Below are 27,068 nucleotides of genomic sequence, written 5' to 3' on the forward strand. Positions count from 1 at the left end.
TTTATGGGCAGCATAGTATTTCTTAAGCAGTGTCATCTTCTACTGACATGGAATATGCCTGAAAGCAGTTACTTTATTTAATGAACTATTTTCATCAGAAGAGAGTCTTAATATGTTGGTCTGATTGGTCACCAAGGCAAGGTAATCCAAAGTGAAGGCTGACATTGTCAGCTGTAAGTTGCTGTCACAGTATGGCAGCTCTTTCATTTACATCAGAGAGGATTTGCAGTGATTCTAGAAGATACAAAGTAATCCAAATTTCTTTCAGTTATTTACACAATGAAGAATTACCTGGAAAAAGTTTTTGATTTTTATGTATTAGTTTATTTAATATTGCTTTAACTGAAAATTAAAACAATCCAGTAAAAGGGAGAGGAGGATGTAAGTGAGCACATTTGTGTTCATAGTAGTAACTTTAACAAAAAGTGCCTAGGACCTTCTTTCATAGAAACGTAATTTAACATTGTTTCAATGTACAATCTGTGTAACTCACTGCAGTTGTAAATTGTGAATATGGAAGTCAACCACATTTCAAATGCTATGGTTTAAGTGTTGGCAATGCATTTTGTTGCTAAGTTTTGTCACTTGTTTCACTGTCAAGTGTTTACTAAATAATATTTAACCCAGAATAAACTAGAGACGTCTTTGAAGTATCTTTAAACTGAGAACTTTACCTGGATGTAGTTTGGTAATTTTCCTTTAGATGCATGCACTCAATTCATCTAGAAAATACATGCAGTAATATATATGTAATCAATATTATTACAACCATTTTGGAAAAGTTTTAGGTAATAAAAAAATTCAATGTAGCAAAAAGTATCAGTTGGATTCTGGCTATTGAATTTAGGGACTTCTGCAGCATCCTCCCATGCTTTCAAGTCAGCAGGATTTGGGTAATTTGCATACAGGTCTTGTATCTGAAGTTGTAGGTTTTCGGTAGGTGGCAGCCTTCCCTCTGCATCGGTGTGATGCCAGGGCTGCAGGGTGTTGGCATGGGCGTGAGGGAGAAGGGGAGCTGCGCGTAATGCAGGGTGGTTTTGGTGAAGTGCATGATACTGGTTTGATAGTCATAGGGGCTTTTGCAATGACGGCACTTTCTAGAAATTACTACATATTACCAGTTTTGTTAATTTAGCTTAATTATGTCCCACTACAGGTTAGCTTGCTTGTGTTTAGTGTGTTGTATAATTTACCAAATATTTTTGCTTTATATATACAGCAGTAATGCTGCTGTATTTCTTACTAACGGCAGTGATCCAATTGTTATCAGAACTTATAGCCACAGAAAAACACAACTCAGCAATTCCTGGAAAGCTTACAGTCTCACATCCTTTCCATTTTGTTCTTTGAAGGGCTATGGTCACATATTCTGTTTCCAAGTTAAGTTACTGTTATTGGCAGTATTTCAGAGCATGCTTATTTAACAGATAAACATTTTTTTTTTGTATTATTGTCTTGTGCACATCTGAGTGACAAGACTGCTGAGTTACAAGACATTCTGTGTGGTAGATTTTTATATCCAGCAACTTTGATATGTTTGTGATTAACAGCTGTGTTTGAACTCAGCTGAACATTGCTCTGGCATCTAAAAGGGAACAGTATGGGTGACAATGGAAAGATGTGGAGATAAAAAAGAATTTTAGTCCTAACAACTTAAGTTGTGCTTGTAGCGTTTGGGTTTCTCTGTCCCATTTATGTGATCCTGTTGGCTAATATCACTGCAACTTGTGCTAGCTCACCAAGTGTTCAATGGTCATCACCCAAAGCTTACTGTATTTATTTTTTAAGATTACATGGCCAAAAAGTTATAATCCTAAGGCTAATGGACAGGATAAGACAGTTGGGGTGGTTTGGATGTATGCAAAAGTCTTGTGAAGTGTTGGGGAAATTTTATATTTTGTATACCATTAAACTCCAGAATTCATGCTTAAAAATCTTTAGCATCAGCAGGAGGCCAAAGATATCTATTAAGCCAGTACTGCAGATTATGAGCAATTGCTGAGCAAAGGCTTGAAATTTAACACTTAATTCATAGTTTAGTACAAAAAATTTGGAACCTAGAAGTGCAGAATCTGCTTCACAAACATAATGAAGTTTTGTCCAGATTCACAATTTGGATTTTATTGTAGTTCTTGTTATGTCTATTCCATTACAAATATAAACATATTTAAGCTCTTAGTTTGCATATTCAACTATTACAGATAGCTATCCCACAGATTTTTTTTCAGTTACAGCTTATTTTCTTTAGAAAGCTGAGAGATAATTGCTTATTTTTGTTGTGAATAAAAGGATATATTGATGGTGCTTAGGATGTAAATTATTTAAACTGGAGTTAGCCTTGACGTAATTGTGTTTTTTCTATATTGCATTGCAGATATGGTGAACTGAGTTTGAGTAGATCAATGATCAATAGTTCTGATAAGATAATTCGAAAGGGTGGCTCCTCAATCTTCCAACATGCTGTAGAAGGTTGGAAAATCAATTCTTCATTGGTAATGGAAATAAGGTGAGTGTCTTAAATTAAAAGCAGTTCATTTCACCCTGCCTATAATGCTTTTCATTCATGTTGCTTTATAATGCCTTTGGTCTATAAACCAGTAATTTGGTTTACGTTTGCAGGTGGATGTTTTTTAACTGTATCTATTTAGATTTCAGTGTAAAATGCAACTGCATTACATTAGGCCTCAAAGTCAAGTCATCCTTCATAAGATTTAATAAAATGTTTTCATCTGGCTGTGACTGTCAAACCTGTGCAATCAGTGTCCACATTATGCATGTCCATATTTAAGCTGGTTGTCTAGAACTCTTCCACAGTCAGTGGAGAGAAACTGGTGTTTTTAGGACATGATTTTCTCTCATCCTAAAAGTTTGAAACAGAACAGGTGTAAGTACCCTGGGCATACCAATTTTCCTCCCTTGACTACAGAGAGAGCTTAGGCAGACAGCTCAGATCCAGGAGTCAATAGCTGGGCCATCAAGTGCTGTGAATCCAGTTGTGACTGTGGCTGGTCCACGTCACAGGGTCAGAGACACTGATAATATCTGTGTTTTATGCAGTTTCCTTTCTTGAGATCAGAAAGGCCAAAAAGAGCCTTAGGTTCATGCTGAGGGAGCAACCCAGTAGCAGAGTTAATGTGATGATAGTTCTGATGTGGCTTAATATTTACAGTGGATCTCTGCACCTTGGAACCACAGAGAGTAGCAAGCAGATGTCTCTGAGTGTGTCATGTCAGATCTTCCTCATTTTCATCAGGAAGGTGGCCCATGAAAGAAGCATGTGGACCATGGATTGGCAGTGTGGATAACTAAGAGTGTCACATTCTATGAAAAATGAGGGAAATTAACTATTTTTAACAATAATCACATAGAAAATTAGACTTGCTTTTCTGAATATTAAGATGTTGAATAGAAATTTGATCTAATTAAAATATGGTTTCTACTTCTGAAATTTTACATTTTAAAATTTTTTTTAATTAAAGGGCAGTTTACAAACCCCTTAAACAGGCATTGTTTCCATGTATAAAAGCATGTCTTCTCTGAAGGAGGAATTTAGAGATTTTTTTAATGACTGCTATTTTATGTCCCTAATTCTAAAGCATGCAGAAGATAAAGGTAGCTTAGAAATTTCTGTATCATAAGTTATGTGTCTGGCAGTTGGGAGAAAATAGCTTTTTCTACTTGTGAAGTAAACTGATTTGGAAATGAGTGAGTGACTATAAGTAGAGACAAGAATTATTCCCAGTCATTTTACTGAAAAATTGAGTATCATATTTGAGAACCATTTAAAACCAATACACTTTGCTGCTCAAGCCAAACAACACACAAGAAAAAATATTACAATAACCTTTTGGTTAAAATTAAGAGAGAAAATTGAGCTTGGGTTATGCTAATTTTCCACCTGTTCAAATGCAAACTTTATCATTCAGACAGAGAGAGAATGCTTTAGTTTTTTTCATCCTGTTAATACATGTATGTCATCTCAATCTACTAAATTCGTGAGTTACAAAATAACTTTTTTCTTTGTTGTTTTCCAGAGGGGGAAGTTTCTCTTATTTAATAAATTACTATTGTGTACTTAAGAAGCACTGTGATATGTGGGATTTTTTAAAATATTGTGCAGGGAAGGATTTTTTTGTCTCATTAGCAGAGTGAAGAAAACAGTGCATCTTGTACACCAGCTTAAGCACAGGCGGTAGAGATTCTACTGTAATGTAAGATTTTCTGTACCATAGAGAGCATAAAGCTGAGGTTATTTAGAAGTCCACATTGCCAGTCTTGTTTCAGAGGAAATGGCTACCTTTATGAACACTGAGGCAGAGAGTAGGTGTGAACCAGTAAATTATTTTAGATTAATGTGACTTAAGGCCAAAAGTTGACATGAACTGTATGAAAGGAGTCAGTGCTACCAGCTAGGCATAGTCTTCCAGAAATCTTCTTTGCTGACATGCACAGCACATTCAGTTATGGTTCTCAGTGGTGAGGGAGGGATGTCAGGCATGCTTTTCACTGAGGAAGCCACATGCAACCCCTTATGATGTCTTTCAATCTGATGCTGACTAAGTTGTGTACATTCTCTCACTTTTACAGGTGGTTTGCTATACATGTTTCTTCCATGTTACAGCAGTAAGAAGCATTTTAGCTGTAGTTTTACACTTATGCACCTATCAGGAGTAACTTTAAAAGTGTCTAGCAAAGTCCTGCGGTGTTCTTGTGGTTTAACTAACTGCTCAGCCCTCCAGAATGTTACATGCACTGTATAGACCATGAAGATGATGCATAGTCTATAATTGCAGCTGTTAACGTCAACAGTGGTTGGTGGTGTTGTGGTGTGAGGTTGACCATAGGAAGTAAGAGAGAAACAAAAAACAAGCTAGTGCCTGTTGAATAATATATAAAATGTCATCAGTTCTAAGCAGTGGAGAAATAATTTGTGAAGCCATTAGTATACAGCATAAAGATATTTCATTAAACTTACAGTCATATATACAGTCAAAACATAAATGACAGATGTTTTTGTGTCTTACATTAGCTTGCCACCCACATTAGCAATTTTCAAATGTAAAAAGTATTTTACAGTGAGTTTTGCTTTGTGCAAGGACTGTTGGTCAGTGATGTGTCAAACCTTGTTGACTGGCATCTAGACTATTATACTTTGCTATTGCTTTGTTGATTTTGTGGGCATCATCTCTGGCCATTTCATTTTTGCTCAGGTTAGTGATGTGTCTATCAGCCTCAAAGGCCTTAGGAATTCTTGGAAAGGCCAGGCTCAGATAGGAGTCAATGAGTGGTAAAGCTCCTTTATCAGGACCCCATGGAAGGCTGGAAAGCTTCCACTGGGTTTCTGGTGCTCTAGGATTTTGCAGCCAGAGAAGGCAGTGTGTGGAGTGTAGCAGCCCTCTTGGGAGGGCAGCAGCCCTTTGGAGATGCTAAGCAGGCTTAAGAAGGAGACAGACTTTCTGTGATTGAGATGGAAATTATGGATATTACTAGTTACTTGAGACTGTGTGAAATGTGCTGCCTTGACAATGACTGTTTTAGTGGGAGAGTGATTTTTGCAACTGATGTTACCTTCTCATTGCTGGCGACTTCTTTGAAGAAGAATTGATAATTCCTGTGACAAAGGGAAGAAAGGGAGGAAGACTGCTCTCTTGGCTCCCCTTTCTATCTGAATTATTTTAGCCATGAAGAAGAGTCCACCATCTGCTAAGGTTTTATGTTTTAAGTCCTTTTGACTCTCTGTGGCAATGTGAAGGTTTTCCTTATGGTTATGAAAATAAAGAGACTTCATTTGTACTGAAGGCTATAGTTTCAGAAAGTAGGGATGTGGCTGAGATGGTACAAACCTATCTGGGGAAGCCTTCCACACAGGGCTGATGACAACACATCTGTGACACAGGTCAATATCTGTGACTTTCTTGTATTTACTTCTGATTAGATATGGGAATTTATGTTGAAAGGAGCAGAAGAGGGTTATGAATTGCAGGAAGGCAAAATGTTTTAAAAGTACATTGGGAATGTATTTATCTCTGCATTTTAACAGAGGATATTTCCTGTCAGAAAGTGTGAGAACTTGTAAGATATTAGCAGCATTTAAAGAAAAAAAAAAAAAAAAAAAAAAAGCATCTTCCTCCTTCAAAAGGTTCCGATTATTATAATTTTTTGTCTTACAAGTTATTCTGAAACAGCTGTGATAAGTCCCTAAAGTACAAGCAGTAAATACGGAACGAGCAATGGAGCACTACAATTGCTCTGAAGCTTTTGGAACAATGTTCTGAAGCCATTTGCACTGTTTGCTTCTGATAATTTTTGTGCCAAAGACGTGGAATCTGAGGTTCTCTGGTCTGGTTTAGTCATGATAAACCTCAGGTGATTTTTGCTTGCCAATCTATCTTACTCTACCTTGCTTATCTTCATGAAAAGCTGGTATATGAACAACCTTCCTGTGATAAGCAGTAGTTGAGTCACGGTCTATTTAAAAGCCCACTTTTCCTTTTGCATGCCCACTCTCTTCTATTATAGCACTTCTGTTTGTGTGGCCTCCATCAGCTGGGAACTCCAGGGTTATTTGTAGTTAGGCATGTTTTTAACAAATCCAATTTAGTGGTTGAACTAGATGATCTTTCATGTACCCTTCCAACCCAAACTATCCTATATTCTAAATGCTGCTTTCCTGGAAGAGCGTGTCTTAAAACTTCCTTTCAGACTAAAGTAAAACCCAGCAGAGGTGCAAATACCTGTGGTCCTCACTGCCTCCTCAAGAAACCAACAGGAGCTAGAACCCTATTCATGTACAAGAGCAAGCTGTGACCTTTTGTTACCACAGAGTTTGTTCCTACGTGTTGTTTTTTAATTAAACTAATCTAGCCGGCAAAAATCATGTTTTATCTAGGCTGTACTCCATGGTGGTTCCAAAGGCTGAGAGCCACTTTCTACCTTCCAGCTGTGGAGTGCAAATCAGAGTCAGGACTTGCTAGGGTTAGAAAATCAAGTTGTCTATGAAGGCCTGTCAGAGAGAGTCTGCAGGAGATCAAGAGGAGGGATTAGAAATCTACAACATAAAAGTTTAAAAAAATAGTTGAGTAGTTTCTTATCCTCAGGTAAATGAAGGCTATTGCTAAGAATTAGGTGTAGTCTGTCCTTCACAAGCAAGGCATGAGGACCAAGAGCAGCCTCAGCTGCTGTGGAAAACGTCTGAGGAATACTGTCCTTCCAGTAAGGCTAGGGAAACACTGACAGGTGCATGGGGAGGTTGTCTAGTCCCCACCACAAGGGATTATTAGGAACATATTAGATAAACATGGGCTGGGGGACATGTAGATAAAGGCACATCTTCAGTGGGCACAGAGAGGATTAAGTAAACACTTAGTCCATCTCTGTTCCATGATGTGTTTGCTGGTGAACCCTCCTGGGCACTGAGGATGTGCTCCAGAGGCTTTCCCTCACACGTGGGGTCCACTGAAGTCCAGCAGCAAGGATTTATGGCAGTGCCAGCCTCTAAATAAATGATTTTTCCCAGAAAAAGCATTGGAGGTCTTTCTTGAGAATGTCTAAAAATATACATGTTTTTGTAATCTTACAAATCTTCAAGTGGTCTGTTTTCTTACCTTCATTCACACAGTTCTGAGGCAGATGAAGAACAGTTTGAGATTATATAAGTTTTGTAGTTCAAAGACCACAGTACAAAATAAAACTAGAAAAATGCAAATCATGAGAAAAATCTCACCATGTTGCCCCAGAGCAGTACATAGTTTTAACAATTGGAAAGCTGTTCAGAGACGTTAACTATCTGTTGCATGAACTCTTATCAGATAACCGGGAGTTTCAGTTGGTACTTAAATGTTATGGAGATCTGTTTCTGCTTATCAAAGAAAAACCCTAGGTCAGCCGCATATTATGACACTGTGGGGTTTTTTGAGTCACGTAAACATGTTACAAGCAGCTGCTTGGCTACAATTAAGGGTGAGTCACATCAGTCTCACCTGCCCACAAAACGGCTCAGGGCACACCCTGATACAGTTTCATTTGTCATAAAAAACTTGAAGACCACCTCAAATGAAACTGTTTGTTTATACATTTTAGCTTATGGTTGCAGAACACCTTTTCTTCAAGGTTTACTAAAAATCGTGCTCTTCTTTTCCCTCGGTGGAATTGAGCTTACTTTTGAATTTAATATTAGCACTTGTCATTATTTTGTCATGTCTGTTTAATCAGAATAACCTTGTTGTGCTATTTTTAGTGCTCTTTGTGGGATAGAACAGAGGTTTAAACAAGTTATTGTTATTAATCAGCATCAGGACTGACTGGGACACTCATGTGTGTATGCTCAGTATTTGTTATTTTTTGTATTTTTTTTTTCTCACCGCTTATGTGAAAATCAGAAGTACTGTTATCCCCATGGTATGGCTGAGTCAGTAGCACAGAGGAACTTAAAACAGTAGCATGGACTCTGAATTATTTATCATATTACTTTCAGTATTAGAAGATACCTGGATGCTACCAGATGAATCCATAAAAAATGTCTTCATATTAGGATTATTGCATGTCTCTTATACAAGGACTCTATTGTGTACTGCAATATCTGTGTGCACATTTGAGTATGCTAATGACAGCTTCAGACAAGAAAACATTTTTAAGTAAGTGAAAAGATACTAAGATTAGTAACTTCTGCCCATCTCAATATTTATTGAAAAATAAATTCCTTAGACATTTTAGAAATTTCAGCTGTGTTGGGTGGTTCATTATCTGATTCTAATTCAGGTCCACATGAAATTCTTTGGAGGACTTTTATCAGCATATAGATAAATGAATTTTGAATGTAAGTAACCAAATTAATAATGGAAGCCAAGGTGCTTTTACTTTTTTTGGTACTGTTTGCATAACTTCACTGTCTTCCTCTTATTTTTTAAAATAATACAGAAGAGACTGTGTTCATGCACAAATGTTGCTACTTTTTTGCTTACATGGACAGTTTCAGGCCAATTTTTTCTAGGCGTCAGGAACTAAAGCAAATCTTCTGGTGATCATGTGACTTCTTGTAGCTGGAAATCTAGTTTCTGTATGTTTCACATACTTTTTTGAGGTTTTGAGACTCTTCTCAAGTCAGAGTTCACGTGAAATGAGTCTCTTGATAGCTTGGCTGATGATGTTAATAGCTTTTGATGCATTCATGTTATCCTTTACAGCCCCAGCTGTAGTAGCTCTCTTCCTATGTAATGAATAATTGAAGTAATTTTTAATACTTCTAGATTGGGCAATTCTTTCTTTCTTCCTTCCTCTGTTTTGTTTTATAGTAGTTGATGTATCTGTTGCAGAGTGCCCATGAAGTTAAGCTATCAAACTAAATGAGATTTAAAGTCCATTCAATTTAAAGGCCAAATTTGAGTCTTCCTTTTACAGCAATATCTTGCCTGGCCTTACCAAAAGCTACACTCAGGATTTTAACATTGTCTATCCTGCCTTGTTATTCTGAGTCCCTCATGTGCCTCAGCAAAAGGTGCCTTTGCTCTGATGCTGCTTCCTTCATATGTGACAGCTGTAACAGATAGTCCTACCCAGTCCAGATATTCTTTTCTTTTTTTTTTTTTTGGCAAGTTTAGGAAATGAGAGGAATTACTTAAAAAACCCTTTTTTTATGTTTCTCTTCTTCTGTGGCCTTTAAGATCAGTTCCATGGTGTTGTTGGTTGCAAGATTCAGACACACTCTTCTTTCTTGAGGCAGCAACACGAGCTGGCTAGTGAGTATGGGTGTTTCTGTAGTTCATCCCTTTTAACTTGTGGGGGATTATTTCCTCTTTATGGCTGTGACTGAGTGTTGCAACTGCTAGAATAACATTTCTAGTTGTCTTTTCCTGTTTTGATATGCTCTAAGGAAGTCCCACTCTAGAAGCTTAATATGCAGAAATAACATTCTCTTCATCAACAAAATATCTGTTTTGTTTTAAATTCCACTTCACCTACTGACAACAGTGAATTTCTTCTTTTCTTGTTAGACTTGCAGAGGCAAAAGTTTCAAGTAGAATTATTATGTACTAAATACCCTGCCCAACTCAGCACACTCCCTGTCTGTTCTATAAGAGTGTTGTACTTGGCTCAGATGTGATCTTTCTTCACAAACATACCTGCTTCAGAGATGGACACAAGCTTGTAAAAGCTTTGCTTGTTTGCAATCCTGAACTATCAGTGGCTCCTGCAGCTCTTCCTGGGGAGTTTTTCAGCTTTTTATGTCAAGGGTGTACTGAAACTGCTCTACACTGCCAGTGCAGGTATTAGTCATTGCATATGTTAGTCATTGCATTGCAGTCATTAAGTATCTCTTTTGAACCTATGTATTGAATATGTGCCAGTTTTTGGACCCCAGTCCCCCACTTGTCACAGGCAGAATGGAAGCTTTAAACAGAGTTTTAGAGAATCCCTCTCACTGAGTTATGAGGTATAGAACTTGTTTTCTAAACCCCTTGCATGCTAACCTCCTTCTCAGAGAGGAATCAAGGTATGGTTGGATCCAATCTTAGCCCCAGACTTGGTCAACAGTTTATGTTTAAAGGATTGTGCAAGTGTAATTGAACCTTTATACAACTTTGTCCCACAGACTCAAGGGTGGCAAACCAAATATACTTAAGTTATTAAAGTAAATTATTTATTGATTATCATAATGATAATGATTAGACTAAAAGATCATTTTTATTTAATGCAAAGTATAGTTATAACTTCTAGTATCGTTCACTATTTACTGAAGCCATATTGAAGCAACAATATTAAAGCTAGCAAAATAATTGAGTAGAAATTGATGGTACTTACTCATACCAGTGACCATGGGCAAGTCTCTTTTACTCAGCCTTAAGGAGTAATCTGGAAGGGGATTCCCATTCAAGGGAGGAAGCTACACGCACACCCCATCCAAGAAGGGGTATGTAAGCATTCTCTGCCATTAAAAAGAGGGCCTTGGCTTTTGTACTATGAAGTGATAGACAGTCAGGTGTATCAGCCCAGCAGCTTTACTTAAGTTACCAGCACTGTCACTTGCTGGTTCCATTATCAGGAGCTCTGTCTGCTGCATCCTCACCAGTACCAGTTTCTGTCAGGAAAGACTGTTCTTCAGAATAGAATGTTTAACTTCGGGATTGATGAGTCAGGCTGGTTTCAGCATTCTTCAACACCCTCTTTTCCATCGGCACTGATAACTTTTGCAAATAGAAGCAAGTTTGAGCTGCTTTACCACCACTTAGGCAGAGCATCCTGATAGCCCCATAAACAGATACCATGATTTCACTTTTCAGTTGACATAAAAGCAAACATTCTTCATCAGTTACTTGCTCGGGGCTGGGAGTATGCAACTGTTTAACTGTCATAGTTCACTTGATCCATGGTAGTTTATTAAACCCTCATGTTTTGGTCATGCGTGTCTGAACCTGTCTAATAGTTTAAACAATTAATTGCAGAAAAGATGATAAATGTTTCAAGTCTTGATAAGTTTGTAAGTGATTTTGAGTTCAGCTAACAACTTGACTGGATCCTGAGCTGCAGTAGTTTAATTTGCAATATGTTTTAAGCTGTTTGTTCCAATTGGTGGAAAAGACTGAGTGTGTTCTCATATCAAGTTAATTAGGATAGCTTTAGCTAAACTTCAGTTAATGAGGAGGAAGTTTATGCTAAACTGAATATATTACTCTTATGGTGAAATGAGAATCTGTAAGAAAACATGGCCTTTCCTAGGCCAAGCTGATTTGTAAAAGATGACATTTCCTGATCATATATGTAACTGTGTTTTTATGAAAACAAACTGCCACAGTCCTTTTTAAAAATGTCTTAATTCCAGAATTTTGTGAAGATAATCAAACACAGTATGCCTTCAAATTTGCAGTTATCTTCCCTTCGTCTCTTGGTGCCGTTGTGTATACAAGTCATTAAGCTCTAATTCTGCAGTATTTGTGTGTTACATTGTAACTACAGTGTGAACCATCCTAACAGCTTTGTTCTAACTCCATCCTAGAGCACGGGAAATGACCCTAGTAGGACTGACACTGTCTACCCTCTGCTTTAGGTTGAATGCCTTGAACAGTTTGTACTGTTGTTAGATAAACTCCATTCAAGCAGGGAGTGTTGGGTTTTATCTGTGCATTTTTCTGTCAACACAGGAAGAATATTCTTCAGTTTTTGGATGCTGAAAGAGATGTCTCAGTGGTCAAAAGCAGCTTCAAGCCAGGAGATGTAATTCATTATGTACTGGACAGACGTCGCACTCTAAACATTTCTCAGGATTTGCACAGCCTTCTCCCTGAAGTTTCCCCGATGAAAAATCGCCGATTTAAAACCTGTGCAGTTGTTGGGAATTCTGGCATCCTTCTGAAGAGCGGTTGTGGTAAAGAGATTGATAGCCATGACTTTGTAATAAGGTAAGTTTTTATCTGCTGTTGAAGATGCAGGCTGTCGCGATAGAGGGGAAACCCAGACGCTCAATAAGAGTGATCAGCAGGAATCCGATTAATTGATTGTACCAGAACTCCTTATATACTAACAATAATAGGCTTTATGCATATTCGTAACGGCGCATTCTAAGTGGTTCACGTCGTCTAAGCTGATCCTAAAACCCCTCCTTAGTACCCCTTTCGTGGTCAGCAGTTCTGCCTTTTTCCCTGGCCTTCTAACCACAGATGTCCATTGTTTTGCTGCCAAAACCTAACCTTGCCGGCTCTGCAAATAAACCCATAGTTCAGCAGTAAGACTCAACGGTGGTTCAGTTACTGAGCAAGATACATGTAATATTCTGTAACTTCAGTTGTTACACAGGATGTGTGGTGCATTGTCTTATGAGACCTTGCTCAGCTAACTGCAAGGGTCTATGTGCCCGTTCTCACGTAGCCAGCTCCTCAGATCAGTAAGCTGCAAAGAATCTGTATATCCCGAATCTATATGTCCCTTTTCACGTAACCAATCCCTCACAGCAGGCTACTACGTTTCTTGGAGAAAAGCTAGGAGAAATGTTTTAATCTGATGTACATATTACAGGCCTTATCTGAAATTAATCTGAAACACTAACCATCAGCATGTGATTCCCTAAATTTAAAATCATGCCTATATTATTGACAAGAAGATTATTTTTATAGTGAAAATAAAACAAGGGTGTTGGTGACTGAATCATGGACCCAGACCAACAGGGAATATGAATTGTTTATTCAAAGGAATGAGCTGGTTTTATACATTTTTCCAAGGCACAGTATTTCCTTATATGGCATGACCTATCCTGTGTTGCCACATCAGCAACACACCTCCTAAATGTCCTTCTATGGGGTGATCACTCGCTGTTCACCCGTCTGTCAGCTCCTGGCAGGCTCTTCTCTGTAGGGCTCTGCCGTGTGACACCTCCTCCCCCAGGGTCTGGCGGAGACAAACCTCTCTGTGCTGCCATGTGCTCCTTTGTGCTGCCATGGGCCTCTGCAGGCTGGTTTTACAGCTTGCAACTCAAATTTATTCCATCTCTTCCCACAACTCCCCCTTTTTTGTTCTATACAAATAAGAACTATGGCAGTGATTAAACAGCTAGAACTTTGAGGAACAATGTAAAGTTGTCTAAAACTTTTACCATCACTCAGAGTCTGCAACTGCTGGGAGGTTCTGTTTCACAGTGAGGACTTAGAAAGTCTTTCTTAGGCAAGACTTTAAAGTTTACTTTGAAAGAGGGTCCAGCTTTTCTAAGATCAAATTAGCAAGTCAAAATGACTTGATTACACTTTTAGGGCAGAAACACCTGAGTCTGATGGTATAATTACCAGTCAGCCAGGGCTAGGGCTTGGGCAGAGCTTCAAACTGTGACTGAGAGGGTTTCTCTACAATACTTACAAAATTGCCTAAAAACTTTATTAATATCTTGTGCTCATTCTGAATGTGATTGAAAAATTAAGAACATATAAACTTCTTTGCAGTCTTTCGCGGGGAGCACACCCCATCCCTGCACCCCCCCCTTTTCTGTTTTAACAATATGTAACAAAAATATCTTTTAACTTAGTAAATTCAAGAAAATGTGTAACATAACATGCAGTTTTCTTACTATGAACAGTAAAATAATACATCTAACAGAACAACAAGCACTCTCCGAGCAAAAATAAGCAAGGTAATTATCTTCAACTGCTTAAATACTTCACTATTTCACAGAGAAGAGTACCCTGAAAAAACATATCAGTTAATTTCTGCTTGAAAAGATAGTTTACAAATTAGAATTATTATCTATCACAAAAAGCAATCAGAGCAATGCAGGGGTCACAAGGTGGTGTGGTAACAAAAGCAGTCTTTGAGATAAGGTCCAGGATTGTGGCAACATTTTAAATAACAAAAACAGAAGAGTTCTATGGACCAGCTGCAGGAACGACATGCCTGGCCTGCAGCCATTCTCACACAAGCCGGTTCAAAATGCTGCAGCCCCCCCACGACCCCCAAGGAAGGGACCCTTGGTCCACTCAGTCCTTTTTTCCAGCGCAGCATCAGCTCCCGAGAGTCCGCAGGGAACAGGAGCCCTGGCTGTAGCTGCGCGCGTCCCACCGGCTACGTGGGTCCTGCCAGCCCATCTCTTCCCTTCTCACATGCAGAGAGTTGCTCGTGGCCCCCGCCATGCGCTGAGCGGAGCTGCGGCCCCGCCAGCTCCCAGGGCCGCAGATCCTGCCCCTCTGTGGCGTGGGGGCAGCCGCCAGGTGTGGCCGCGGCGTGGCTTTGCCATGTGCTCACTGCCACGTGTTTGCCGCTGCGTGCTTGTCGGTACCGCGTGGCTTTGCCATGTGCTTGCTGCCATGGCACAGCTCTGCCACGTGCTTTCTGCCAGTTTCCAGCTCTGCCACGTGCTTGCCAGCGCAGCGTGCTCGCCAGTGCCGCATCACTGTGGCCCCGCACACTTCCCCCTCACTGCATCTGCTGCTGCCGCTGCACTCTCACAGAAAGCAAACAAAGAGGGAACACGCTCCCCCCCGGCTCCCACCACTTGCTGCGAAATGGCTCTAGCTGATGGTGCATGGCATGGGGCGGCGTGAATTCTTCTACGATACCATCCAGTTCCCCTCCAGGGTCAAATGGGTTGGGGGACGAGGGGCCATCTTCTGGTTCTCTTTCCACAGCCCCGACAGATTTACGGTCGCTTGCTGGCGGCTCAGAAGGTGTCGGCACAGCTGCTGCGGTGGCACAAGTGTCTTTCTTTGTCTGGTCTCTGGGTGCTGCATGCGCTGTGAGTGCCTTACACACTGCCCTCTGTGGACACAAAGGCTCTGTCAGCGCCACGTCACTGTGTGTAACTCGGTCCCACAATGTGTCTAAAGCCTCCCATGTCCAAGGATCAAAAATATTGGTACTATCTAAAGTTGAGTTACAGTCTTTTGCCCAGAACAAGAGTCTGTTCAAATCTGTAGACTCAACTTTCCTTTAAAATCTGTTCCAACATCTCTGTGATGTTCTGTTCCTGGGATACTCCATCCCCTACGTCCCCTGTGGCTCACCTACAACTTGCAGGGATTCATTGCTGGCCAACTTTCCTGGTTCTTTCAGCAGCACTTCAGGTCCCACGGGGCTCACTGATGGACGTACAGATAGGTGTATAATAAATTACACAGGGCACCATTTGCCGGCGGTTGAATCACAGACCCAGACCAGCAGGGAATCTGAATCGTTTATTCAAAGGAGTGAGTTGGTTTTATACATTTTTCCAAGGCACAGTATTTTCTTATATGGCATGACCTATCCTGTGTTGCCACATCAGCAATGTGACACTTCCTCAATGTCCTTCTGTGGGGTGATCACTCGCTGTTCACCCATCTGTCAGCTCCTGGCAGGCTCCTCTCTGTAGGGCTCTGCTGTGTGACACCTCCTCCCCCAGGGTCCGGCAGAGACAAACCTCTCTGTGCTACCATGCGCTCCTTTGTGCTGCCATGGGCCTCTGCACAAGGGAGAGAGGTTTGCACTACTTATTTTTGCTTTTTGCTGTTTTTAGTCCAGACAAAATTGTTCTTACAGAGGTCTTGGTAGAATAAATGCAAAATGGTTTCTCTTTTAAAAATACTCATTCTTAGCTTTTGGTCAACAGAGGTGGCCTTTTGTAAATTACTGCATTATTTTTGTGTAGCATGTAGTAAAATGTAGTGTGGTGTATTGATGTTGAATCAGGCTGCCACTGGAGTAGTTGAAAGTCACCCAAATATATCCCTTCACATTGGTTTAAAAATCTATTCTTGCAGTTTGGGGGAAAAAATTTATATGTTTCACTTTTTATTCATTCTTCAGAACAGAGACAATAGAGTGCCTTTGGATTTCATGTATCATGTCAAAGCTGGCCTCATTTGACAGCTTAGCGATACGTAGAAAATGCTGAGCAAGAGATGGGTACTTTTGTTTTTCAAGCGGAAGTTTCAATTTATTTGGTTTGAGAAGGGTGAAAGGGGAGAAAACAGGAGGGTTGTGACAGAAAGCAATATAGAAATAGTAGTCATTGCGAGTTACTTGCTTTTTCATTTTTCACGTTAAAGAATGATGGTGGCAATAAATAGTAAAAGGACATGGAAAAGAAATTACAGTCTTGCAGTACATAAATAAAAGTAGAATATCCATGAGTTTTGTATTTCATTTGAAAGGTATTTTAGCAAATTGTAGCTGAAGCAATTACACACTTCTCTTTCATTTTCCTTATTTGTCTTACTTGTACCACTAGTTATTCAAATTAGCATCCTTACTTATTGCAGAGGAAATCCAAAATTACCACAGTTTTAAACTGCATTTAGCCTATGGCACATTATACACTTTTGTACTGCCTCTGAGATTAAATTTGATTCATTTAACAGGACTACAGAAAAAATTAGATACTAGATTTTCTAGATTAAAATTTTCTTAGAGAAGGCAACCTGGTCTAGTGAAAGGTGTCCCTGACCACGGTGGGGGATTTAGAACTAAATAATCTTTAAGGCCCCCTTTCAATCCAAACCATTCTATGATTCCATGAAACATCTCTCATATGGTATATGACAATTAAAGTGATCTGTGTAACAACTAGTGAGTCTGACAGTATTGTGATTAATAATCTCTAATGTTCTGGGAATAACATGCTTGGCCCTACTGCCTATAGGGTGTTTCAATACAGTGATCTTTAAATTTTTAAAAAAATTTATTTACAAATGAAAGTTAAAATGTTTTAGAAATTTACCTATTATAATTTAAACTATATGATATTTATTTAATTAAGTCTCGGTGCATGTGTAGTTACATAGCATCTGTTTAAAGTAATTAGCAAGGAATTTGTTTGTAACTGAAGTTAAAGAAAAAAGTAAATCATTTGTCAGAGTTAGTTTCCTACATGTTTCAGTTGTACATCACTTAATATGTAATCACATAGTGTAATTAGGAAGTTCTGGAGTGCTTCATAAGCACTTACCTATATTGCTGTTAGGATTCTGGCATTAAAATGTACCATGACACTCTGTTGATCTTTTTGCTTTTGTGTGATGTCTCTAGAAGTAAAATGTCCTCACTTAGGTGCCACCTGATGGTATCCTGGAAAGGAGTTACTGAGTGTATCCAGGTGTATAGGCTGGTGAAAGACAGTTTTGTAGAATCTTCTGATGCCAAGTGCATTATGGCTATGTGCTGTGACATGTATGTCATACTATTTTGGTTAAATATATTCAGTTGATTTTGATTGTATTTTGTGGCGGGGGGGGCAGGGTGTGAGATCTGAAGGAAAATTGTGTCTCTGAGATTTTTTTCATAGAGGAACAGTTCTTATGCTAGAGTTAACACCAACAATACCATTAATTTAATGGTAAAATGGTAAAACTGACTGTGAAGGTCTGTGAAAGTGAAGAGGACACAACAGACATCCAACAGTATTTGCAGTATTATGAATTCAATATCCTATAAAGGTGGTGTGAAGGTGTTAATAATAATGGATAAACACACAGAAGTTTCACAAGATTGTGTAGTCATGCTTATTTTGGCCATAGAAAATGTGGTCCATCTAATTAAAATGGGAAGTATAGAGACTCTTTGCTATTAAAAAAAAATCTCAAACTGTGATGACTAGAAACTGTTTCCTGTTTCCCATCTACCTTTCCTTTTTACTTCTCGTGCTTTTATACCCCATTAGGAACTATTGATCTGTGTGCCCCTATTACTCTTCTAGTGCTGACTTAAAGTGTGCTGCATATTGATGCTATACCCAGAGAGAGTCTGAAGCATTCCAAAATATCTGATTAGATGAAAAAGTACATCTTATTCCCACATTGTCTGCACTTCCTCATGCTGAAATTACCAAGCCAGGGCTGAGTTAGCGTTTCGTCTTACAGAGCAGATGAACTTGTTATAGTAAGTGGTATATTTTGAAATGCAGTGGTTACATAGGAGTTTCTGAAAAATGCAGCTGTATTTTGGGCAAGTGTAAAATAACAACACTAAGCATTGCCAAGTAATTACTTGGAATTACTTCTGGCAGCCAGTATGTACCAAACAGGTCAACTCTGGTTTCAGAATCTGAACAATATAAAAAATCAGAGTAAGTATTTTCTTTTTTTTTAATGATTTAATTTTACATTCATGATGAGACCTCTTCAAAAGCAGAGGCCAAGTTCAGTTTTGGAGTTATTTGGTTAAAAACCAACCAGTCAAACAAACCCTAGTAAATATATTGTGTTTTTTCTTGTGGTGACACCACTTCTGGAAAAGTCCCTTTCATTTCAGTTGGACAGTATGGAGAACAGGCCTGTTGAGTGAAGCTTTTTTAATAGGTTAGGGCTGCTCTGACAAGGAACAGCCATGAAAAGATATTAGTTGCTTTTTTCTTTGGATTGAAGTGCCTAGTTTATATTTTTCTCATGAAGCTGCTCCCATCAGTGTACAATTCCCAGTCTGGATCCTTCAAAGGAACATCTTTCAGGTCTGGTCTGCTGGAATAAGTTTCCTCTATTCTCTGCAAACAATCATGCTCAGGCACACTGTCAAGTAATGTGGATGATAAAAACATCACAGGGTTTGCCAGAGAAGTTGTCTTTAGAGTAACATCATCCTGTTCTAACAACACAGAATGGTATTTGAGCATTCTAGGGGATAGGCAGTGTCCCCCCTTTTGCTCCAGTACATTTATCACTGCATGGGGTACATACATGACAGTGTGTGAATTTATGGGCCTCCTGTATCAGAAGAACTGTTGCTGCCACAACTTTCAAGCATCCTGGCCAACCCTGGGCTACCTTGTCTAGTTGTTTTGAAAAATAGGCCACAGCTCTTCACTGGTCTCCAAGGTGCTGTGCCAGTACCCCCAGAGCAACATTCAGTTGCTCATGTGTAAAGAGTTCAAAAGGTTTAGTCAAGTCTGGCAGCCCCAGAGCTGGGGCTGACAATAGGGAATGTTTCAGCTGTTTAAATGCAGCCCTGGCATTCTGTGTCCACATGATTGTCCCTTTTTCAGCTGCTTTAAGGACCTCAGATAAAGGTCTTACCAGTAGCCCATAGCTTGATATCCATTGGCAACACCAACCTACCATTCCCAGGACGGCCTGCATCTCCCTTACGGTATGGGGCTCTGGAAATCGGCAGATGGCTTCCTTCTGCTCTCTGCTGAGTTGTCGATGTCCACGGAAAATTTCCAGGCCCAGGTATACTACCGTTTCCCTGGCAACCTGTGTCTTCTCTTTCAAGACCCGATACCCACTCTGGCCTAAAAAGTTCAACAGACTTACAGTGATCTGGATGCAGTCATTTTGTGTCTTGGCTGCTATCAAGATGTCGTCAACATACTGGAGAACTGCTCTTCCTGGTTCTTTTTTCCTCCAGTCCTCCAGCTCCTTTGACAGCTGGTTTCCAAATACATTCAGGCTCTTCTTCAATCCTTTTCCTGCTAACTCTGTCAGCATTTAGGAACCAAATGGATGTTTTTGCCATCACTGGTGATAAAATTTTGCTGGGCAAATGTAGCTCTATATTCCAGCATAGTTTGACTTCCATTTTTTAACTTGACCATGCCTGTGGTTAGTGAAGTGGAAATGAAACAGCTTGTAGTCCTTTTTTTTCCCTTTTGAGAGGAAAGAATATATCCTTTAACAGATGTCTTGGTATGTCTTGTACATAGGGGAGGACAATTCTGTTTTGATTCTCTCCCTAGTGTATTGATTCTTGTGATATGCAGAAGCAAGCATCATATGTGGTATGAGCAGAAAACAGCAGATATGGTCAGGCAGAAGAAAAGGACAGACCTAAGCATTCCGTGATTAGGTGTGGTGTCTTATTTCAGGACAGCAATTTAAATTAATAATAAGAAATTAGTAGTAGTTTCATTAATGTGTGTTGTTCCTTCAGCTGCAAGGAAAAAAAAAACATTGTAAATTTTTCAGAATAAAGATATTTGGAATATTAATTTACCTGTATTCTGGATCTTGTTTTTGTAATTCATATCAGCTTTTATGTCCAAATATTTTTTAGTATACCTTGCTTGGACCATGGCTGTTACGCCAAATAGAGCTAAATCCTTAGAGCCAGCAGATCTGTTGAAAGCCAAGTTACCAATTTAACAGACATATTTAAAAGCATGAGCCTTCCTCTAAAAATAGCATCTGAATACACCATGACTAGCTCATTAGACCTTTTTCAGATCTAAAATGTGGCAGCTCTATTTTTGCCTTCTGTTTCTTCCTTAAACTTGTCACACTACACTGAAACATTAAATGAAAGCAGAGAAAAGCCATCATCTTCCAGTATTCTTGCTCAGGGATTTGAGTGTCTGAGGAAGGGGGAGCGCTGGTGGAGCTGTTCCAGTCAGCCAGGCCTAGGTGGTCTCCACCTCAGGAGGGCCTTGGAGAGGGCTTGACTCATGTGGCCACATTGTAGGGTTGTTGTTTTTATTTTAAAGAAGTTCGTCCTTAAGTAGGTGATTTAGGAGGATATTTAAGGACAGAAATCCAGAACGCTCAGGAAATATCAGTAAGAAGTCACTTCTCTACACCCCTACCCAAATGATCATGGGTTCCAAAAAGGCTGCTTAAATAAATACGTGTCCTATAAGCATCCAATTGTAGAGCAGATAGGATTAGCATGAATCTTCCTTGAATCTTCTTATAACTATCCTAAGAAAAAAAGGATACCATTATTTTAAAATCACTTACTCTTATTGTTGATAATACAGAGCCTTTAATTTAGTGTTTTCTGAACAGTTGGAAACTCGAGAATGCTATGCTTTTTTTTCCATTGACTGTTCTAAGAGGTGAAAATGTTCAGAACAGTCTTAATCTAAATAACTGCCTTTTTAGCTGATCTCCATTTTGGAAGGTTCAAACTTCTGTTAGCATTCCATTCTAACAACTCCAAAGTGCTTCTCCAAAACAATGAAAATCATATTTTTTTCTGAATTTATTGCAAGGATAATGATTTTTTTTTAACCCTTTCTATCCTCATAATGTTGCAGATTTAAAAAAAAAAATTCTATATCAGAATTACAACATTTCTGTGGATCTTCATAATTATCCTATAGAATATGCTCTTTATAGTCATATGTGATGGTATTTTCACATCAAAAGGCAAAGGTACAGGTGTTCAGGATACTACTAAGTTCCATTTCTTAGTTTTTCATGCATGAAAATATAATTTTCAATATTTCATTGCTGTAATTTTTGTGAGGTTTTTTTAATAATTTTTTTATATATGCAAAAAACTTTCAGTGAAAGAAATTCATTGCTTTATATTGTTGTCAAAGGAATAGTACTGGGAAGAACAGCAAAACTAATTCAGGTGTAATTTTGCAGCAAGACTTACAATAAATATGTAAATAATGTGTTTTGCAGCTGTTTCTAAAATGCCACTTAGACTTTTTCTGACACTTCACTATGCTATGTCAATTGATGATAACTTGCATTTCAGTTCACTGGTGTTAAGGGAGACACTGGGAAGAAAGAATTTATTGATTACCAGTATAAATTTTAATATGGGCAACAGGAATTAATGAAGTTTATTAGCAGATGATGTTACAAAAACCATCTTCGTAGTGAAGTCATATATTCAGTATTTTTGTGAACTTGTGTTGTGAAAGGGTGTATCAAGACAATATTTTACACGGCACATATTAAAAACCCCTTGTGATTGTTGCATGTGAATAGAATCTGCAATGCTGTACCTGAGCCTCTAACCTTCCCACTCTCATGAGACATCCTCTATTGTGCCATGGATAAGGACTGAGATGAAGTGGGTATGTTAGGGGATTCACTGTTACTCCAGATTCCTATGGTTAATTTGAAGCAACTTTAGTTTTTTCAGTAGCCAAAGAAGTATGCAAAACATGTGAGACTCCATACACTTTACTAATAGTTACACTTGTTGGGGGAAATTGGAAGTTTGTGCATGGTTTTTTTTGTAAATCTCCCTTTTTTTGGGTGTGTGGGAAAGTTACCACAGCACTGCTGCACACCTTTATTTGGAGAACCAGGTGAGAAGATGTGCTTCATAAACAGAAGTCTTAGGGCAATATGCTTCTTGCATGTAATATGAGTAGAACGTAGTCCAGCTGTGAGGTTGTCTTCAGTCTTAAACTCTTTTTTCCCTCTCCTACTTGCTCGAGCCTTTAATTTTTCTTTCATGTCCAATTATTTCTTAGAAATGGCGTGAATTACTGGATTCAAGATTACTATTTTGATTCTTACAGGAATTTGGATATTAATCTGGATATAAAACCTTGCAGGCTACTCAGGAAGGAGTGTATGTTATTGACACTAATGTAGGTGTAATGCCTTCTGTTTCAGAAAGGTTTAATATGTCTGCCAGCAATGATCTGATTTTCATTTTTTGACTTCTTAGAATGTATGTGGTTAATACTGTGTAATATTTTTGGCTTTGCTCTACAAAGAGAAGATACTAATAAAACAAAGCATGGGTATAAAACACTTCTTTCCAGTGGCTTTATAGTATTTTAAAGTATTTATTTAAACTTGTAAACCTCAAGTCCACCAATTGTTAGAGGATTAAGAAATGTACAGATTCGTGGCCATTTCTTGCATTATTCTACTGTAGGTAGAATATTCTTTTGGTTCTCAGTGTCAGATAAAATTGAAATGATAGGCATTTTACCCGAGGAAATTTTAATGGTTTTTATTTGAAATTAAGTTGAAATACGGTCTATGAATACTATGTATGTAGTGACAAAGCAAGTTGAACTGAATCTCTGTGGAATAACTGATTCTCATTTGAGCATATTTTTGTACTTTGATTGCATTATTTTCTTTGTTAAGCTCTGTTCTCTAAAAGACCATGTATGTTATGGATATGTTTGGGTCATAAAGATGGCACAGCAAACCCAGGGATGATCACCCAGTTTGGTAAAAGTGTTTTGTAGGAGCACCTACTCCATTCTTCTTTTTTTTCTTATGGCATACAACAACAGCCATTACCAGTTTTTTACCCACACTTCTTCTTAACGTATCCACTGTAACTAATACATGCAACAGGTGGTTGTGGAAGAAGCAGGTGTTCAATCACTGAGACTTTTTGGTCTGTGTGTCTTAGTATCTCAGTTGTTTTATGCATGCTCAAATACTGTATGATATTTCAGAAATTACCTAATTTTCCCCTTTTATCCCAGTGCTCCTTTTAGTGATAGCATTGCAGTGCATTTTTCAGTTGCAAATCTTTTATCACACTGAAAGCTCATGTGTGGGAACCCCTGTATTCTTACTGGGAATATTTTATAGATATATTTGCCTTTTAGCACCATGGTTGTACATAGTATTTGTGTACGTTAGGTGCCTCTGTAAGCTTACAGATTTCCTAAATAATATGATTGATGCCTAATACTAAGTTTAGAGTAACTACCCTGTTGAAATGGCTGTGCAGAGGTTTTGTCTATGGTCTGGTCTGATGTAATGGGAAGAACAGGGACTGCAGTATTAATTTGAGGTGCCATGGGTATTACTGCCTATGATACTGCCAATCACATGAATTATGAATGTTTCCCATACACTTAGGTTTTTTTCTAACCCCCTCTCCAAAATGTATCAATCTTTGTCTCATTAGACCATTTACTAAACACTGCTGACACAGATAGTGCTTAGAAGAAGTAAGGGAGCAGATAGTAACTAATTATTTGCTAGTTTTGTGCAAGGAAAAGAAGTAGTAGTTAGAGCCTCTGATGAAACACTTTTATGTAGAACAAAAATAGCCATAAGATTGTTTGTTTCAAACAAAATACTGAAACTGAATTTTTATGGGAAAAAAATAAAAAAGGAATCATGAAAACCATTATTTTATAAAATTATTTTTGCTGGAAGAAAACTCATTTCATCTTTTTGTCTGGAAACAGTGAATAGTTTGCTCTGGAGAAGGAGATTTAGGAGATTTACAAACTTTTTTATAATGTGATATATTCTCAATACTCATATTTTCAGCTATTTACTTAGTTAAGTCAATATTCAGTGCTCAGTATGACTCTTAATTACTATTTCCATATTCTCAGTAACAGTAGCATAGCAAGTTTGTCTTGCTCAGCTTTCAGCTGTAGCCTGCTTACTTGCATGCTATCATGAAGACAACACTGAAGTTGTTTTTAGAATGAATGGAAAGTGATGGCAAGAAGCTTGTGGTTTCGTGTCAATTTTTAAGCATTCATATGTTGCAAGGTACTAATAATGTGGCATGTGAGAAAGAGGAAATTCAGTAAATTACAATCTTCTATATATTCTTCCTAAAAAAAAGCCCCAATAAAAATATGGTTTTATTTACGGTGAATAAATCCCTAGGCACGTAATGGTAAAGCTTTTGGTGCAGAAACCCCCTCACCATCTCTTCATTGTTGTGATTGTATTTGGCATTCTGTGCCTTATGGCAAATCAGCTAGAGTTAAAAAATACAAGGGAAGGGTATTGAATTGACTATTTAAAAGTTGTTCAATTAATAGGCTTCTTAATTTCACTTAAAAGAAAATTAGTATATGTATGTTTGCCTCTGAATGTGAAGTTTTCTTGAAAGAATAATGAGAATTGGTGGGAGGTCATTGACATCTTCTAACAAAATAAACTTAAAAATTCCAACAACAGTATGAAACAGTGGCATAGCATAAAGATGTATTAGAGGTTAAGATAAAAGCTCCAAAACAGGTAAAAGCTATATACATATACTCAGGCCTATATACAAATACACAGTAGCCAGTTTTATTAGCCCTGAAACATATAAGAAATACAGGGATAAACTTGTTAGCCCAGCCTATCGCACCAAGACAAGGTGCAATAAAGTTAAACTGAATGCGGGTAGATTCTGACTAGTTACAAGCAAGAAATTTTACAATAAGGGTGGTAAAGCATTCCAGTCCTATTGTTACTGAGTGTATTTGGATTGCTGATTATTTTCTGAAGATATACTTGAAAAATCTGAATATGCTGTAAGTTACAAATGTATACTGCTTACACTTTCCCAAATACAGATTTGAGTTACTGATGTAGCAGTAATGACATGCAAGGTAGGACACCTTGTACTTAATATGCCTATGATGATTTTTTTCCCAGAGTTTAGGTGAAATTACATTTTTAAGCTGTTTTCAAACTAAAGTGTAAAGGTTTAGGCACTGGTGCTGTTGGCAGATCAGAAAAGAGCTGTCAAAAAGTACGGAATCATATTAGAACTGTAAGACTTATATGTGCACACTTTGCATATGTCATACAGCTTTTTAAACATGGTGGTGCTGGTACATACATGGTTTGTTTCTCAAAGTTGGACTCAGAGCAGGATTTGCAATGTCAAGACCTATCTTACATATTTAAGTAATAGATTTCATCATGTCCGTATATGTGACTACTAAAACAAACCCACTGTGCAAATCCCTAGTGCAGTCTGCCCTTAAAAGAGGTATTTTCAAAAGCAGCAGTAATTCAGTGCATTTGATTGGTTGATTTTAAGTACTTGGTTTGATTATTTTATCATGTTTATTTTTAGATTTTAACAAACTTTTAATAATGGCAGGTTATAAGTTTGTGCATTACGGTTTTCATAAACAATTTACAAAGCCAATACTGAATTCAGTTGGAGTTCTCATGCCCTAAGTACCGTTTTCTAGAAGATACTACTCTTAGCAGCCTGAAATGCATCCAGATGGTTTGTGGAATAGAAGTATAAAGATAAGGAAGAATGTAAATCTATTTCCTTAGCCTACATCTCCCGTGTTTTCAGAAACTTGGACTTCTTTATCTCCTAGGAATATATGCTTTATAGTCTTACAAATGTCTTTCTGAAGAAGATAGGACCACTTCTTTAACTGATAATTACACAGTGAAAATTATTTTCTGGGTAATTAGTATTATCAGACAGGACTAGGTCATCAATTGGTGTTAAGTAGTGGTGACTTATTTTTGTATGTCATTGGACACCTGGCCATTAGAAGAAACTAGTGGATAAAAAATTGCAGAATTAATGGAATACTATTTATATTAGGAATGTGATAACATGTAAATGTTCTGGAGGAGCCCGTTCCAACATTGCTTCTTACCATCCTTTACCTCAACATCCTTTACCTCAGAGCAGTCTGTTAAGTTATGAAAATATTTTTGTGTCAGGATACATTTTTGGGGCATACTAGCTATAGGCTAATTCATTGAGGATGTTGTGGAGATGATTTGTTTCAGTCAGGTCATACTGGTTGCTGAAATCACAACTAATTTCTGAATCGCATTTTGTCACCTGCATTCAATGCATATGTGTGATTACCTATGTATGTATTTATATAATTGGGGTAAAAGTCTGCTGAACAATGGCATAATGAGAACTTCTCAACCCTAAGAAAAAAGCACAAAGCTACTGCAAAATTAAACAAGGTTTGAAAATTAGATATGAAGGAGACATTTCAAGTTTAATACTTTTTTTTCAAAAATTGCAGTTCTAAGTCAAATAAAAATACCAAATTTCGGAACGTCTTATCAACTACAGTGATAATACCAAAAACCAAAGTACCAAAAGCTCATTTAAATATGGGGTAAAGTTAGTTTGCAAATAATATTTACATACTGTGTCGTAAGTAAACTAAAATAAAAATGCATGGACTAAACTGTACAAATTATGCCTTATCTTGCTAGCATGGCTTTCTTTGTGTG

General features: G+C 38.1%; 1 protein-coding gene across 3 annotated transcripts in view; it reads left to right on the plus strand.

Moving 5' to 3' along the window:
• Nucleotides 1-27,068, plus strand: part of ST8SIA4 (ST8 alpha-N-acetyl-neuraminide alpha-2,8-sialyltransferase 4) — an 88,307-nt gene that overhangs the window by 2,624 nt on the left and 58,615 nt on the right. For all 3 annotated transcript variants that reach the window (XM_042028113.1, XM_042028114.1, XM_042028112.1), the window contains exons 2-3: nucleotides 2,375-2,506; nucleotides 12,135-12,392. In XM_042028113.1, coding sequence (XP_041884047.1) covers nucleotides 2,375-2,506; nucleotides 12,135-12,392 — 390 coding nt within the window. The remainder of the gene's footprint in view (nucleotides 1-2,374; nucleotides 2,507-12,134; nucleotides 12,393-27,068) is intronic.

Source organism: Corvus kubaryi, unplaced genomic scaffold, assembly GCF_017639235.1.
Source record: "Corvus kubaryi isolate FWS band 111438036 unplaced genomic scaffold, C.kubaryi_AGA036_p1.0 37302, whole genome shotgun sequence".
NCBI classification, from domain to species: Eukaryota; Metazoa; Chordata; class Aves; order Passeriformes; family Corvidae; genus Corvus; species Corvus kubaryi.